At 36.2% G+C, this 14,341-nt stretch overlaps 1 protein-coding gene across 1 annotated transcript; it reads right to left on the bottom strand.

The window, feature by feature from the left end:
* Window positions 1-11,526: 11,526 nt before the first annotated feature.
* On the bottom strand, window positions 11,527-13,568 carry LOC113352389. The gene is made up of 3 exons (XM_026596213.1): window positions 13,460-13,568; window positions 12,369-12,644; window positions 11,527-12,278 (listed from the first exon to the last, which is right to left on the bottom strand). Exons 1-3 carry the CDS (start codon window positions 13,566-13,568, stop codon window positions 11,527-11,529), a joined length of 1,137 nt encoding a protein of 378 aa, XP_026451998.1.
* Window positions 13,569-14,341: the final 773 nt, after the last annotated feature.

The following is a 14,341-nucleotide window of genomic DNA, read 5'->3' as shown; positions in this document are numbered from 1 at the left end:
TGTCGGGCTGGTATCGTATTTCAAAATAGATGGACCAGATGTCGGGACTTCTTCTCACCTAATATAAAACGACTTAAGAAATTGATGGTAAAAACTTTAGAATATGAAGATGGATGTATGATTTGGGTGTGGAAGGAGACAGAATGTCTATACAGTACACAAAAAATATATGCATAAGTTGCACAGTAAGTGTTTGTGTAATTGTATAAATAATTACTCTATAAATAATAGTTTAATTGTTGTCCTTGAATGTGAATGAGTATCTATTATTCTGAATCTCTGATGATGATACATCATATAAGGGGTGAAACTAAACATAAAATATTTGAATCCAATCTAAGGTCGGTTCTTATGGGCATGGAAAACTCTGAAGTTTGTCATTTTTGCACCCGCTATGAAGCTGGCTAACTGGCGAACTTGCCACTTAGCCAGGCGAGGTCAAGTTTCTACTGAGTGGTCGAGACTCGACCGCTCGGTCAAGACTACACGGTTCGGTGTTATTTAGACCGACAACGGTTTATACTCGGCCGGTCGGACTAGTCTTCACCGCCACATATAATCTGATCTAACGGCCATAAATCTTCTCCCTATAAATACCGAATTCCTCTTCCATTTTAATTTGCACCTTCTCTTTTCTACTCTTCACATTTGTTAATCTAAAACAAATTTCATCATCCAACTCTTTGATTCATTCGTATTGAGTAGTTTTTTTTTAATATGTCTCAATCTAATTCTCAATTAATTAAAAGCAAGAAGATTAGGGGTTCAAATTTACCTTAGCTGGAGATGAATGCATTTGCATAAACTACGTATTCTTTACACAAGATAGTGTCGATGGTGCCCAACAACAATCTACCAAGTTGTGGGATAACATATTTGCTAAATTTCGTGATGAAACTATGAGCATCGACGATCGTGATGCAAATGGATTGTCTGGTCGATTCGTTGTAATCAACGCCCAAGTTGCCTTGTATGTTGTTGCTATAATGCAAGTTGCTCGTGCTCGAGCGAGCGGTCTTGTCGATGTTGATGTTGATGTCAAACGAAAGTGTCGAAATAATTGGCACCACAAATATGGGAAAAAATTGGTTATGAAAGTTGTTATCATTTTTTGAAAATGTTGCCTAAATATAATCCAGAGGTGTTAGAAAACATGCAGAATGTACCTGCAAGTTCACCATGCACTTCTTCTCCTTCAACGCCAGTTTCACAACCATCTCAAACATCTCATCCCCCTCCAGAGAATCCATTTTCTTCACGAGAAACCATAACAAACAAGAATTCCAACTTGAATGTCAATGCTGCACTTAAGAGAAAATATTCAGGAAAAAACGCTGCAAGAGCAGCGAGAAAATCTTCCCAAGAAGGAGAAGCAAGTGAAGGTTTTCTGGATGCTTTAATAGATCATCAGAAGACCATCAAAAAGCAAAGAGTAGTAGACCGGTACTTCTTGACTAGGGAGATGACAAAAATCGAAAAACTCAAGAGAATTTTATTTCAGACTATGACAAGAATAAGATTCAAAATGCAAACACCTCAACAATGACCCAAGACAATTGATAGTATGGGAGCTGGAGATGGACAGGTTAATAGAGGAGTTAGGAGAAAAACGAAACAAGAGAAATGTGGAAAAACAATTTGGAGGTCAAGCTGAAGATGAGTATGATGAAGACCATGATGAAGTAATGCCGCTTAATTAATTAATGTACCAGTTTCAATTTTAATATATCAGTTTTAATTTGAATGAAGATGTAGTAGTTCGGTTATGATGAATGAAACTGTTCTAGTTTTTTCATTACAAAACTTTATAGTAGTTTTTTCATTACATTAAAACTTAAACTTGACAACATCCATTAAAATTAAACTTAAGATTAAAACTAAATTAAGCCTAACATCCCATACGAGTTATTAGAAACTAATTAAGAATTTGGTAATGCGCTTCGTATTAAAAAAAATCATTTTCATCTTCGCCACTCGTCTCGAGTTCGTATTCCCAGTTCCGCATTGTTTTCACCTCTAAGACGATATCGATTCACAATCCTTCTCATAGCTATAAAATCCACAAGATCTTTTTTGATAGTCATGAATCGGAAAAACAAAGCAGTTCGATCCCGGTTATGAGGATTACCTGTCTCTCTGCATAAGGCATCATGAATTTTACCCAAATAACTCATACTGGGTAAACTATTCATATGTCGTTCTTCACCTCTCTTCGAGTAATATATTACATAGTTTCTACAAAGAGATAAATCTTCAACTTCAGTAAATCTAGGATCATCCATAAATTATCCAGAAAGTAGAGAAGTTTTTAAGTGAATTTATGATTTTGAAATGGATGAAATGGTGTGATTTTGAAATGGATGAAGTGGTATGTATTTATAAGAGATTGTTGGCGATTGAGGCTAGACCGCTAGCGACCGAGTCTAGACCGCTACTTCTAATGAAAAACGTAAAAAAAAATTAAACTTAAACAATTTCAAAACAAAACTATGAAACAAACAATTAAACTTAAACAACCTCAAAACAAAACTATGAAATAAAGAATTAAACTTAAACAACTAAACTTGATAACACTACTCAATTCGTCCTCCATCTCTTCCAAACTCAACCCATATATTCGCTCTGAGATCTTCTCTTAACCTGTTATACAGAGTTATGTTCTCAATATGACTAGTAATTTGCGCATAATTTCTTGCAGGTAATCCTCTTGTTGGTTGAATCTCAGGCCTTAAATCTCCATCTTCATGGTTCGTCCAATTCTTATTACGACGAGTTTATTGAATTACCATGTTATGCATAATGATGCAAGTCGACATAGTCTTATGCATTTCACGAGCACTTAGACCACGATAAGGCCCACAAATGATTGTGAACTTCCGCTTCAGAATTCCAAAAGCATGTTCCACATCCTTTCTCAGCTCCATTTGTCTACTATTGAAATACGAGTATGAAGGACCCATTTCACCGGCAGGTGGATGACGGTGACATTGAACTAAAGTTGACCACTTTGGATAAATTCCACCTGCAAGATAATAATCATGAGTGTAGTGATTCCCGTTGGTAGCGAAATTTACATGAGGACTAATTCCATACTTTAAATCCTCAAACAACGACAATTTGTGTAAAACATTGATATTGTTCTGAGATCTCGGGAGACCGGAAAAAGCGTGCCATATCCAAAAATCATAAGAAGTAGTAGCCTCAAGGATAACCGTTGGTTTTTCGTAGTGACCCTTATACTGACCGGCCCAATAAGCAGGGCATCCGGTCCATACCCAATGCATGCAGTCAAGACTACCCAGCATTCCAGGAAATCCCCTATCCTGATTTTGCTTTAATATTTCTCTAACATCCGCGTCAGTTGGTTTTTTTAAATAAGTTCGACCAAAATGATTAATCATTGCTTCGCAAAACAACGAAAGATACTTGTATGCGGTTGTTTTGCCTATACGAAGGTACTCATCATTAGAATCTGGAGGTCTGCCATATCCTAAAATCCTTAAGACCGAAGTAACCTTTTGTTCAGGGCTATGACCTCTAATATTCAGTGCATCATACTGATAATTAAATTGAGGTTTTATCCGACAAAGCTCACCAATAATCTTTAGCACCAAATGTCGGGGCATGCGAAACCGGCCTTGGAAATTTTCATCAGAGAACACACAGTCATGAAGAAAATAATCGTGCATCATCTTCTCGTGTCATTCATCCCAATCCCGGTATGTATATATTCTTGTGAATACTTCTCTTGGCTCTGGATCTCTAGGTATATGCCCCGATGAATATAGATGAGCAAATTATTGGTTAGTTGTCTATCTTCATCTGACTCATATCAATTTGTTGCAACGCCTGAACGAATATTCGTTGTTGTTCTTCAAATCGATCCATATGAATACGCACCTCTTCATCAGAAGAATCCATTTGATTTGAAACTAAAAATTAAACATAGGATTAAAGGTACAAAAAAGTAGGATGATAGATTTAATGACACAATGAGTTGTTCAGGTGTGATCAAGTTGAATTGAATGGCGGTGAATTTAGGGGGAAATAGCCGTTACTTCGTAATCTAATAAGCGGCAACACCGACCGGTTTTACAAAGACTGCTAGCTGTCTAAATTGCACCGCTAACGGTGTAGTCTCTACCACTAGGTTGAGACTCGACCGCTTAACTTATTTCCCATAATGGCGCGGCCAGTTTGGCAGGCCACCTGACATGGCAAATAGATGGGTTAGCCACCCCATAGGAACCGGCCAAAGGAATGTTATCTGAGTTTGGTTATTTATGGGCTCCCAATCTGAATATAAATTTGCTAGAGTTTGAATACCTTAAAATCTTAAGGATGTAAGTAATTTTGAACATCAACTCTTCATTAGCTATTGCTGCAACAAAAATTGATTTCAAAATCTTTAAAAATAATATCGGCTTTGTCTAGGTTGGAACTAACTTTTAACATTTTAATTCCTTTTTTTTTTTAAGTCTTGCTTCCACAACATTAATTTTCCATTTTCTATAGTTTGGTTTCTAAAAATCAGAGAGAATTTATAGATGAAGAGAAAATTTTGAGCCACAAAGAGAACAAGAAGAAAGAGGTTTAACGGAGTTTTTGGAAATTACAGTTATTTTCGGTTTTCAACGAAATTTTCAGAAAATAAATGAAAACCACTCAAATCAATATTAACCAATAACAACGGTCGGAATATGCACAACCGTTTATTACAGGTGCACAAATTTGGACTCAATTATATTAGAATCTGGGCTAATTAGTAAACAGTTAGTTTGGTATTTTTACCAAATTAGACTCCATATCCTCTTTTTTTGTGCGAAGAAAATAGCAGGTCTCGATCTCAAATTATATCTCCCGGAAAGTTTTAACTTTTGCAATTGGGGCGGTGACAAACCTATGGTGGGAAATACTACTTCACTACTACAACAAAATTAATACTAAAACAACAACCAGGCAGCAAACACATGCTACTACACTTGGAGTGTCATTTCTTATATAAAACATGCAGTACAACACTCCTACCTACATATGCACCCACCGACAGAATTTAAGTAAGAAATTCATTACTTGTAACACCACGATTGTTGCACCTAACTAAGCACCTGAAACAGCAAATACACTGCTACAGCTTTCCTGCAATCTTGCTTGCACAGATCTTGTCAAAATCTTAAATGACCCATGAGGAGAGGAGCATTGACAAGAATGAACCACATTCATAAAACCCAACAACCAAGTGAGAATTCACACACCAACCTCATAGGCTCAACGACAAAAGAAAGGAAACAACCACAGAAGTGACCAAAATAAGTATAAGCTCTCCCCATAGGCCAGGGAGTAAGGAGCGTGGCCCTCCCACAAGCTAGCTAGGGAGCCAATGATTCACCTGAGAGTTGAAAAATAATTCCGGAATCTAGTTGAGATGATCTTGTATCTCAAGTAACTAGGATTGTGACATAGGAGTATTATATATATATATATATTCTGTGGATGAAACTGAATGCAAGTTGACCGTGCTGCATGCTTACTGAGATATTGTTTTTTTCAACTCATTCAGAGAATCAGATACCCTTCTTAGTTCTTATACAAATGTTTGCTACATTCTAAAGATGATATCACTTTCGGAAAACGAATACACGCAGTTTAAACCATGGACCTTATATGCATGTTGCGGGTTAACGATGGCTAAGTTAATTACTAATTTCCACAATCACATAAGGTGAATATTTTTGTTGGATTATTCTTTCAATCCTTGTCATCAAAACAAAGTATAATACTACATGTTGATGTAACTTGTTGCACCGTTACGTTGAATGACAAGGAATGCCTTGTTTTATTCAAATTTTCTTAGTCTTATGGAAGCCCACTTTTGTTTGGAAGACGGACCAATTTAGTTGGTCTAAATGTAAACCATTTGGTTGGATGCAATATAAACTGCAAATTTGGAAGTTCTTTTGAAAAATGAAAATGGCGGGTGCCATACAACCACTATCATAGAATGGTGAAGTTTATCAAATTTTAAGAGCTTAACTAGTCTGGAACGTGCACATTACATTCATGTACAATGTTGCCCGATGCATGTATTCACTGAAAATCTTCCATTTGTTCTGTTGATTAGATTCGGTGGGGAGGGTACCAACCCTCGGTGATGTTCCAGATGCTAAAGTCGTCACTGACAGAGAAAATTAGACTATGAAAAGTTGTCACTCTTCGTGTTAGAATTTTGCTATTGATACCAGCACAGTGGCCAGGAATTGATTACTTTGTTTTTAGCATAAATCAACTGCATTTTCATTACGAAATTGACATTCAGGTAGACCGCATCTCTTTGAGTAGTTTGGCCTTGCAATGACAGCTGTGATGTCGATTGGCCACTTTGTGTGATGTCATGAGTGACGAATGGAAACAAGTTCAAACCACAAAAAAAAGAAAGCGCACGTGCTTTTCAGAGCTTAGAAAACGATGCAAGGCATGTTAAAGGCTTGGCAACAATTGTGAGAACTGATTCGGTAGGCGCTACCGCAATATGTGGACTTCATTTTGATAACCTAACATTTTGCAAGAACTGATATGGTAGGCGCTACGGCCATATGTGAACTTCATTTTGATAACATGTTTGCGCTACATGAAAATGTGGTTTGTTTTGCAATCCTTTTATCATGCAAAGCTACTAATTCTGATTGTAACCAGTGTTTTCATTTGACACAGACAAATAAAAGAAGGTTATTATTGGGGCGTCACACTCCAACGGAGGGATTTCACTTGGATTCTTAATGTCCAAAAAATGGTTATGGGATATCCTAACACAAATACAAAATGTCTAGATTACCCTTTAACTAAAATAAAAACTTAAAAACCTAATCGTTTCTATTCTAATTCAACAACAACCGATTCAAGCAACTGAAGAATCAGAATTTTAAACTCCTCAACAACAACCCATGGTGTATGTTAGGTAATAATAGAACAAACCCATCTTTGTTTACTCGTTTTTGTGCTTAAAATAGGTTAGATTGAATGAAATTGAAGTAAAATTAGGGTTCCAGTACGTTTCTGCTAGTGTTACGTCTAGGTTCGGTACTGCTTTTCTAGCCGTAACTTTAGTTTATGAAGAACTTACGACCAAGTTTGGATTAATTCCAACCATAAATTTTGATTTGCATGTAGTTTTACGTCCAGGTTTTGATTAATTCTAACCGTAGAAGTTGATTTTACGGCCTGTTTATTGGCTTATTTTTCCAACCGTATCGAGTTATGTCCAGGTTTATCCAAACCTAACCGTAACTACAGATTACGGTTGGGAACGAAGCTTCAACCCAACCGTAACATGAGCAGTAAGTGGAAAAATCTAAATTTTTTTCTTCTCTCTAGTTTTTCTTCCCACAAAAACTTTATCCCAGAATTCATCAAGTATATAACAAAATTCATTAATTTAATCATTATCTAATTAAATTAAATTAAATTAAAATTAAAATTAACTAAATAAGGGTTGTTTGGTCATTACAAAATTATTTAAGATAAAGAGTTTTTGAAATTACTTATGAATAACTCGTTTTTGTCATATTAGGTGACGCCTCTCTAATGGAATGTGACGCCCCAATAATAACCTTCAAATAAAACTAACTTAATAATAGGAAGCCTAAGTTTACAACACCAATATGAAATAAAGATGGGGGTGTAATAAACAGAGAACATATATATAAGGTTATATATATGCTATTAATGCATTCACAAGAAGCTCTGTAAGATCAAGAAGGATTAATAATTAATAGATAAAGGTTAATTTAGTCTTGATGCCAATTTGACAGCTTGTCGGAGTAAGATGGGCTGCGACCACTTAGCAGATGTTATCCGGGTTTTATCTTCGTCTAGGGTTGCTCCATGCAACTAGAAAACGTACTCAGAACTGCTTGAGAAACATCCACATGCGCTTCCTTCTGAAGTTCCCGTTGATGATGTTATTGGTGACCATGTCACGGTGGATTCTAGGCCAGTTTTGGGAGCTATCAAAAGTTTCGCAAAAGGCACATCGTGTGGTCGTGATGGCTTACATGCACAACACTTAGTTGATGTGTTGAATGGGGCTGCAGCAGCTGTAGCAGACGATTTGCTATCTTCTATTTCAGGGGTTGTCAATCTTTGGTTGGCTGGAAAATGCTCTGTGGATTTAGGAGAGTTCGTTGCTAGTGCGGCCTTGACACCTTTTCTTAAACCCGGGGGTAGTCTTAGGCCCATTGATGTTGGTACGGTTTGGCGCAGACTGGTTTTCAAAGTGACTTCTTTCTCTGACGGAAAGGATATGACATCATATTCAGCCGAATTCCAATTCGGGGTTGGTGTTCTTGTTGGGGGTGAAAGTATTTTACATGTTGTAAATCACTTATTGGAGTTGAAGGGCCACTCGGAAAAAATGTCAATGTTGCTCATTGACTTTTCTAATGCGTTCAACATGGTGAGCAGATCCCAGCTCATCAAGGAAATCTCCTCCATTGTCCAGATATTTATCGCTTGGGTAGAATTTTGTTACTTGCGACCTGCTAAACTCTGTTATGGCCAATATATTTTTTCTTTTGCACTTGGTGTCCATCAAGGTGATCCTCTCGGTCCCTTGTCGTTTGCTTTGACACTTCACCCCCTTGTGAAGTCTATTGCTTCTCGATGCACACTTGATCTGCATGCCTGGTACCTTGATGATAGTACAATTGTTGGTGATACACTGGAGGTAGCTAAGGCCTTGAGCATAATAGAAAATGAAGGACCAAACAGGGGTTTACATCTTAATGTGAAGAAAACGGAAGTCTTTTGGCCTTCTATTGATCCCAGAAGCACAGCTGACAGTGTTTTTCCTCCGGACATCGGTAGACCTTCAAATGGCGTTAAACTTTTGGGTGGTCCTGTGAGTTTGGATTTGGACTTTATTAGTGATATGATGTTGATCAGGGTGCACAAGACTGTTCAACTAATGACCGCAATAAAAAAACTCAACGACCCTCAAAGCGAGATGATATTACTTCGCAATTGCACTGGTGTGTCTAGATTATATTTTGTTATGCGTACTACCAATCCTGCTGCCCTACAACCAGCCACTGATATTTTTGATGACCATTTGCTTAAGTATTTGAGACTCCTAATCACTGGTGATGGTGCGGGTTTTGGTCCTTTACAACAGAGAGTAGCTACCTTGCCTGGTGGACTTGGCATTTATACCATGGCTGATACCCGTACTTATTGTTATCTAACTTCCAGAGTCGGACTGCGCCAGTGCAAAAGGTGATCCTTGGTAATTTATTCTCAATAGATAAAGGCTTTGCTTATCATTTGGCTCTTCAGAATTTCCTTCAGGTATGTGGACTACCTTCTACTTACTGTGTCGATGATACTGCCCCCCCATTCAATGCACTTCCTGGCAGTTACTTATTTGATGCAGTCAAAAAGCAAATCCCAGACCAATTTCCTATGTCTGTAAGAGACTCCATTCTATGGCAGTGTAACCGTAACACGCATAAGACTATTTGTTAGCAGTACCTATTAGTGGGCTTAACCAGTTCCTCGATCCAAGACAATTTAGAGATGTGCTTTGCTATCGTCTCGGTATCCCACTATTTGTTAAGAATAGTTTATCCTCGAGTTGTAACAGATCCATGGACATCTTTGGGGATCACGCGCTTCACTATGCTAAGGATGTTGGAACTAAGTTTCGACATGATTTTGTTCGTGATGTTATTGCTGACATTTGTTAAAAAGCTGGTGTGCCTGCGCGCAAGGAAGTTTCTCTTGATTTTCTAATGGATGACGACAGAGATTTGAGGCCTGCTGATATTCTTGTTCTCAACTGAGAAATGGACAAGATATTTTTATGGATGTCACGGGTGTATCGCCCTTCACTGGTAATGACATTCGCTCTTTCGTCCCAGGAAAAGCTATTTCTAGTGTTGTTTCCCAAAAACGTACTAAATACTTGGACAAGTGCGTTTCACACAGCTTTCTCTATTGTAGGGGAACTCAATGAAGATACTTTGTGTTTTTTTAAGCGTCTGAAGAATTGTCTAGCTAGCAATGACGTTATTAGAGGTTTGGGTGGTTTTATTTTTAATAGATTAGGCATTGTTATTCAAAAAGGAGTTGGTGCCCAACTTGTTGCTAGGCTACCAACCAAGAGCTGATTATTTCTGTTTTCATGAACATTATATTTAATCTAAAATTATTATTTTTAACCGTAAATCTTACATTTTCGGCTACAAATATATATTATTTTAATGATGGATTTATGGAAGAGAGAGGAATCAAATATGGGTTTGGGGAATTTTTGCTAGCCCAAAAGTATTATTTAAATATTAAAAACCCGTCATTAAAATTTCATATATGAGAAACTCATAATTATGTTCATAATTATCTATAAATATGACATGATTACAAAAACAACCTTTAATCTAGATTAATATCGTTATATAAAAGAAAAAAAAGAAGTGAAAAAGAAAAGAATAATTATAATCCGTAAAATAACTCCTGATTTTCCTAAACTAATTTGCTAAAATAACTAAAACGTGAAAAGCAATGATTTATTTTAATCCCTAGAATAACTCTTGACATCAATTTAATTCCCAAATTAACTCCCTAAAATAACTCTTGACATCTTGCCGATAATAAATAGGAAAACTCAATTACCACGGTCGGAGATTCAGGAAACTAACAAAGAAAACAATTTTCACCAAGAAGTTTTAGAAATTTCTAGGTTTCACGTGCTTAACGGGACTTGTGAAAATTCAAAATTTCATTGAATATTCCAATTTTCACCCGTAAATTTCAGATTTTCGTCTGTAATTAATATGAGATTCAAATTTTCATTGAATATTTTAGTTTTCACCCGTAATTATATGATGAAAATCGCAGTTTTCATTATGTGCTGGTGAAAATCGCACTTTCCACTGAACGGTGATCAGTGATAATCTCATGTTTCATATATATTTATTAGTAGTAAAATCACAACTTTCACTATAATATTCACGCTTCTTCTTTCTTCATCACTTTTGCTATTAGGATAATAAGTTAGTCATTCACGTTTGGGAAGGATAGTAATGAGATGGGCAAAGCTACAAGCTGATAATTCAGCCGACTCACCATCGTACTTGCAATTATTTTGGTGAAATGTAATTATCATTGGCCTAATCAAAATTGCGAACATAATTATTAACAAAAGTGCAAGATCTGCACCCTAATGCGACCTATTGCATACACATGAAACGATGAAAAACCACAAATTTAATTTAGTTTCCGTCAATGATTACAAAACTTTACCAAACCACATCTATTGAACGATTTTGAAACCGCAAGTATATAAGTGAATTGAAATATTCAAGTTATTTTAACTACAAAACTACAGTTGTAAATCCGTGGATTATAAATCTCCCGATGGATATATACCTACGAATACCTATCTATTTTACTCTTGGTTTCCGGATCAAGCAACTTCATACTCATCACTAGTGACTAAGCTGTAGTTACCATTACATGGAAACACACCATATATTACAAAAGAATAGAATTACAAACTTCTACAAGAGGTTCCTTCCTAACTAGAGTGTCCAGAAAAGAAGGAAAATGAACCCAATAGTCTTTAATATAATACTTTTTAGCCCGACGTGCAAGCAGGTCTGCTAAACGATTTTTAGCACGCTTAATATACGTAATTTTGAAAGCACTACTACTAGAAAGCAAAGACTGACAATCTATCAAACTATCACTACTTCTCCATCCGATAATATTACTATCCCCATTAACAAAATCTACTAGCTGGAGATAGTCACTAACGAAAATCACTTTAGACAGATTCTTCTCTTGTGCCCAAGAGATGGCCCAAAAAAGCGCAGTTGCTTCAGCACCAACCGCATCTTGAATCAGCCCAAAGCCTGAACCACGACTTTTTATCCTTCCTGCAATATCACACCAAATGAAACCCTTTCCCATATTAAAATCTTTAAAAGAACCATCAACAAAAATAAAATGATTCACATCTTCACTGGAAATCTTAAACTCTTTTCTAGCAATCCGAGTAATTATAGGAGAGAACATATAAGTGTTAATCATTCTTCTTATTTCCAAAATAGTTTTAACCATGTCAATGTTTACTTTTTTAAAAACAACATAACATCGCAGCTTCCATATGCACCACATTACTATAGAACCAATACTTGGCCAGTTCACAGCAAAAGGGGAAATCCCTAAATCTTTATCAAACCAATACAAGAAAACATCTTCTGAACAATCTGAATCCACTGAAACTAAATGTTGCAAAGATAAACCAAATCAGATATGCAAAGCTGTAGGATATTTAAAGAACAACTGAAATACTGATTCTTCATCAACATTACATAGGGGACACATTTCATCTGCATAAGGATTATAAAACTTCAACAAGACATTTACTGGTAACATGTGAGCAAAAATTTTCCACATAAATAATTTTATCTTCGGAAGACGGTATAAATTCCAGACTTTTATCCAAAAGATAGCTTCATCCTGAGAAGCTCTTTCATTTGTAAAAGCTTTATAAGCGGATCTTATTGAATAATTACCATTCCTAGTATGACTCCACATTATCCTATCATTTTTCTCTGGAGTTAATCTAATAGCACAAATTTTTTGACCTGAAATTGAGAAAATAAATCATTTAATAAACCCACATTCCAACACTTACTACCAGCATCAATAAAATCACCAATCCTGACATTCTCATCTCTTACTTACCTTTTGGCTTCCGATCCTTCTTGATCTTACGGAGCTTCTTGTGTATGCATTAACAACATTGACGTTATGAACAAAGCAACCTGTATAGTGTATAGTACCCAAAAGAGATTGGATTATTACTTTTTGTAATAGGTGCGAGAGAGAGAGTTTGTGCATAGAGATGAGATATGAGTCTGAGGTGTTGAATATCTACTCTGAAACAGACGAGTAAGTTTTGATACTGTTTAAATAAACAGGGATGACTGTTTCGTTGTCTTGTTGCAAAACAAATTCAGTTTTAGCATCTTCATCACTAGTTTGCTCATCTACAAACCTAATGAGAGAAGAGGGGTTTACATGTTGGGAGATTATAGTGTTTGGCTGGTTTGATAACCGGTAGAATTGGTATTTTGTCACTTTGATTTGTTGATCTTCTTTTTCTATTAGTATTTTTACTTTTTGTGATTTTATTCTTTATCATTATTCTTCATGGAAAACTAATCGGTGTGATTTGTAGTGCTTTGGTTGATCTCAGTAGGGTACCAGTTGTGGTTGTTAAGGAAGCAGTGGTGCAGTTTGGTTCTCTATACACTCTTTAAAACAGTAGTGTTTTCCATATCATAGATATGGCCATGTTCATCTCCATTAGAACTTTTATCTTACTCCTTGTAGAGTTCTCCATTATGATCTGTCACAGTTTGAACCATGAAATGATAGGTTTCACTATTATAAATACCTTCTACTATCCTTTCTTCAATCTTCATTATCAATTCCAAGATACCCCAATGTTCAATCTCCTCAACCTCAACCGTAATTTTAGCAATGATGATAACCAAAAGGCACATTTAATAGAATTCCATAAATCAAGCCTCAACAGTTCCGTTTCAAAAGTGCAGAAACAGCTAATCAAAAACTGCAATTTTCACCTTCATAAATTAAAAGCTTATTATAGTGCGGATCTTATTAATCAGAATTATATGAATATATCAACAGTATTACGTTATTTTGGAAAGTATCCCACAATTTTAGGAAACCTCCAGCAAAACCCTAAAATCCCAAGGAGATATATCTTAAGCTCTTAAGAAAGGAAGAACATATTCAAAAAAAATAACTCTTCCTCTCAAAAAAAAACACTGTGTTCTATCCTCCAACAATATGTCTCAGAGTTCTCGTCTTCAAGTTGCTGCTCTAACTAGGAGATTGCAAGACTCAAATCTGAGTCAGGGACAACTTAACCGTGCTAGAGGAAGCCTTATCTCGGAAGCAGATATTGATGCGGTTGCCAATGAATGGAAGAACAGTTTGATCGGCAAAATCATCTCAAAAGATGATATTGATTTCGACAAGGTGCAGAAGGATGTAAATATCATTTGGAGAAAACATAAAAGAGTTGAAATCAACACCATGGGCAGAAATCTATTTGTTTTCAAATTCAAGACAGCTGATGATGTAAACGAGATTCTAAAAAGGGTCCCATGGATCATTTACGAACACCTGGTGGTGCTGAAAAAGTATGACAACTCTATTCCGCTTGAAGAATATGAGTTTTATCGTCAAGTTTTCTCAGTAATGTTTAAGGGTCTTGCTCTTGAACATGTTCATGATGGCATCCTTGACA

The sequence above is a fragment of the Papaver somniferum genome, chromosome 2 (assembly GCF_003573695.1).
Source record: "Papaver somniferum cultivar HN1 chromosome 2, ASM357369v1, whole genome shotgun sequence".
Classification (NCBI taxonomy): domain Eukaryota; kingdom Viridiplantae; phylum Streptophyta; class Magnoliopsida; order Ranunculales; family Papaveraceae; genus Papaver; species Papaver somniferum.
Note: the sequence above shows the minus strand (reverse complement) of the source record. Positions and strands in the feature narration are given on the sequence as shown.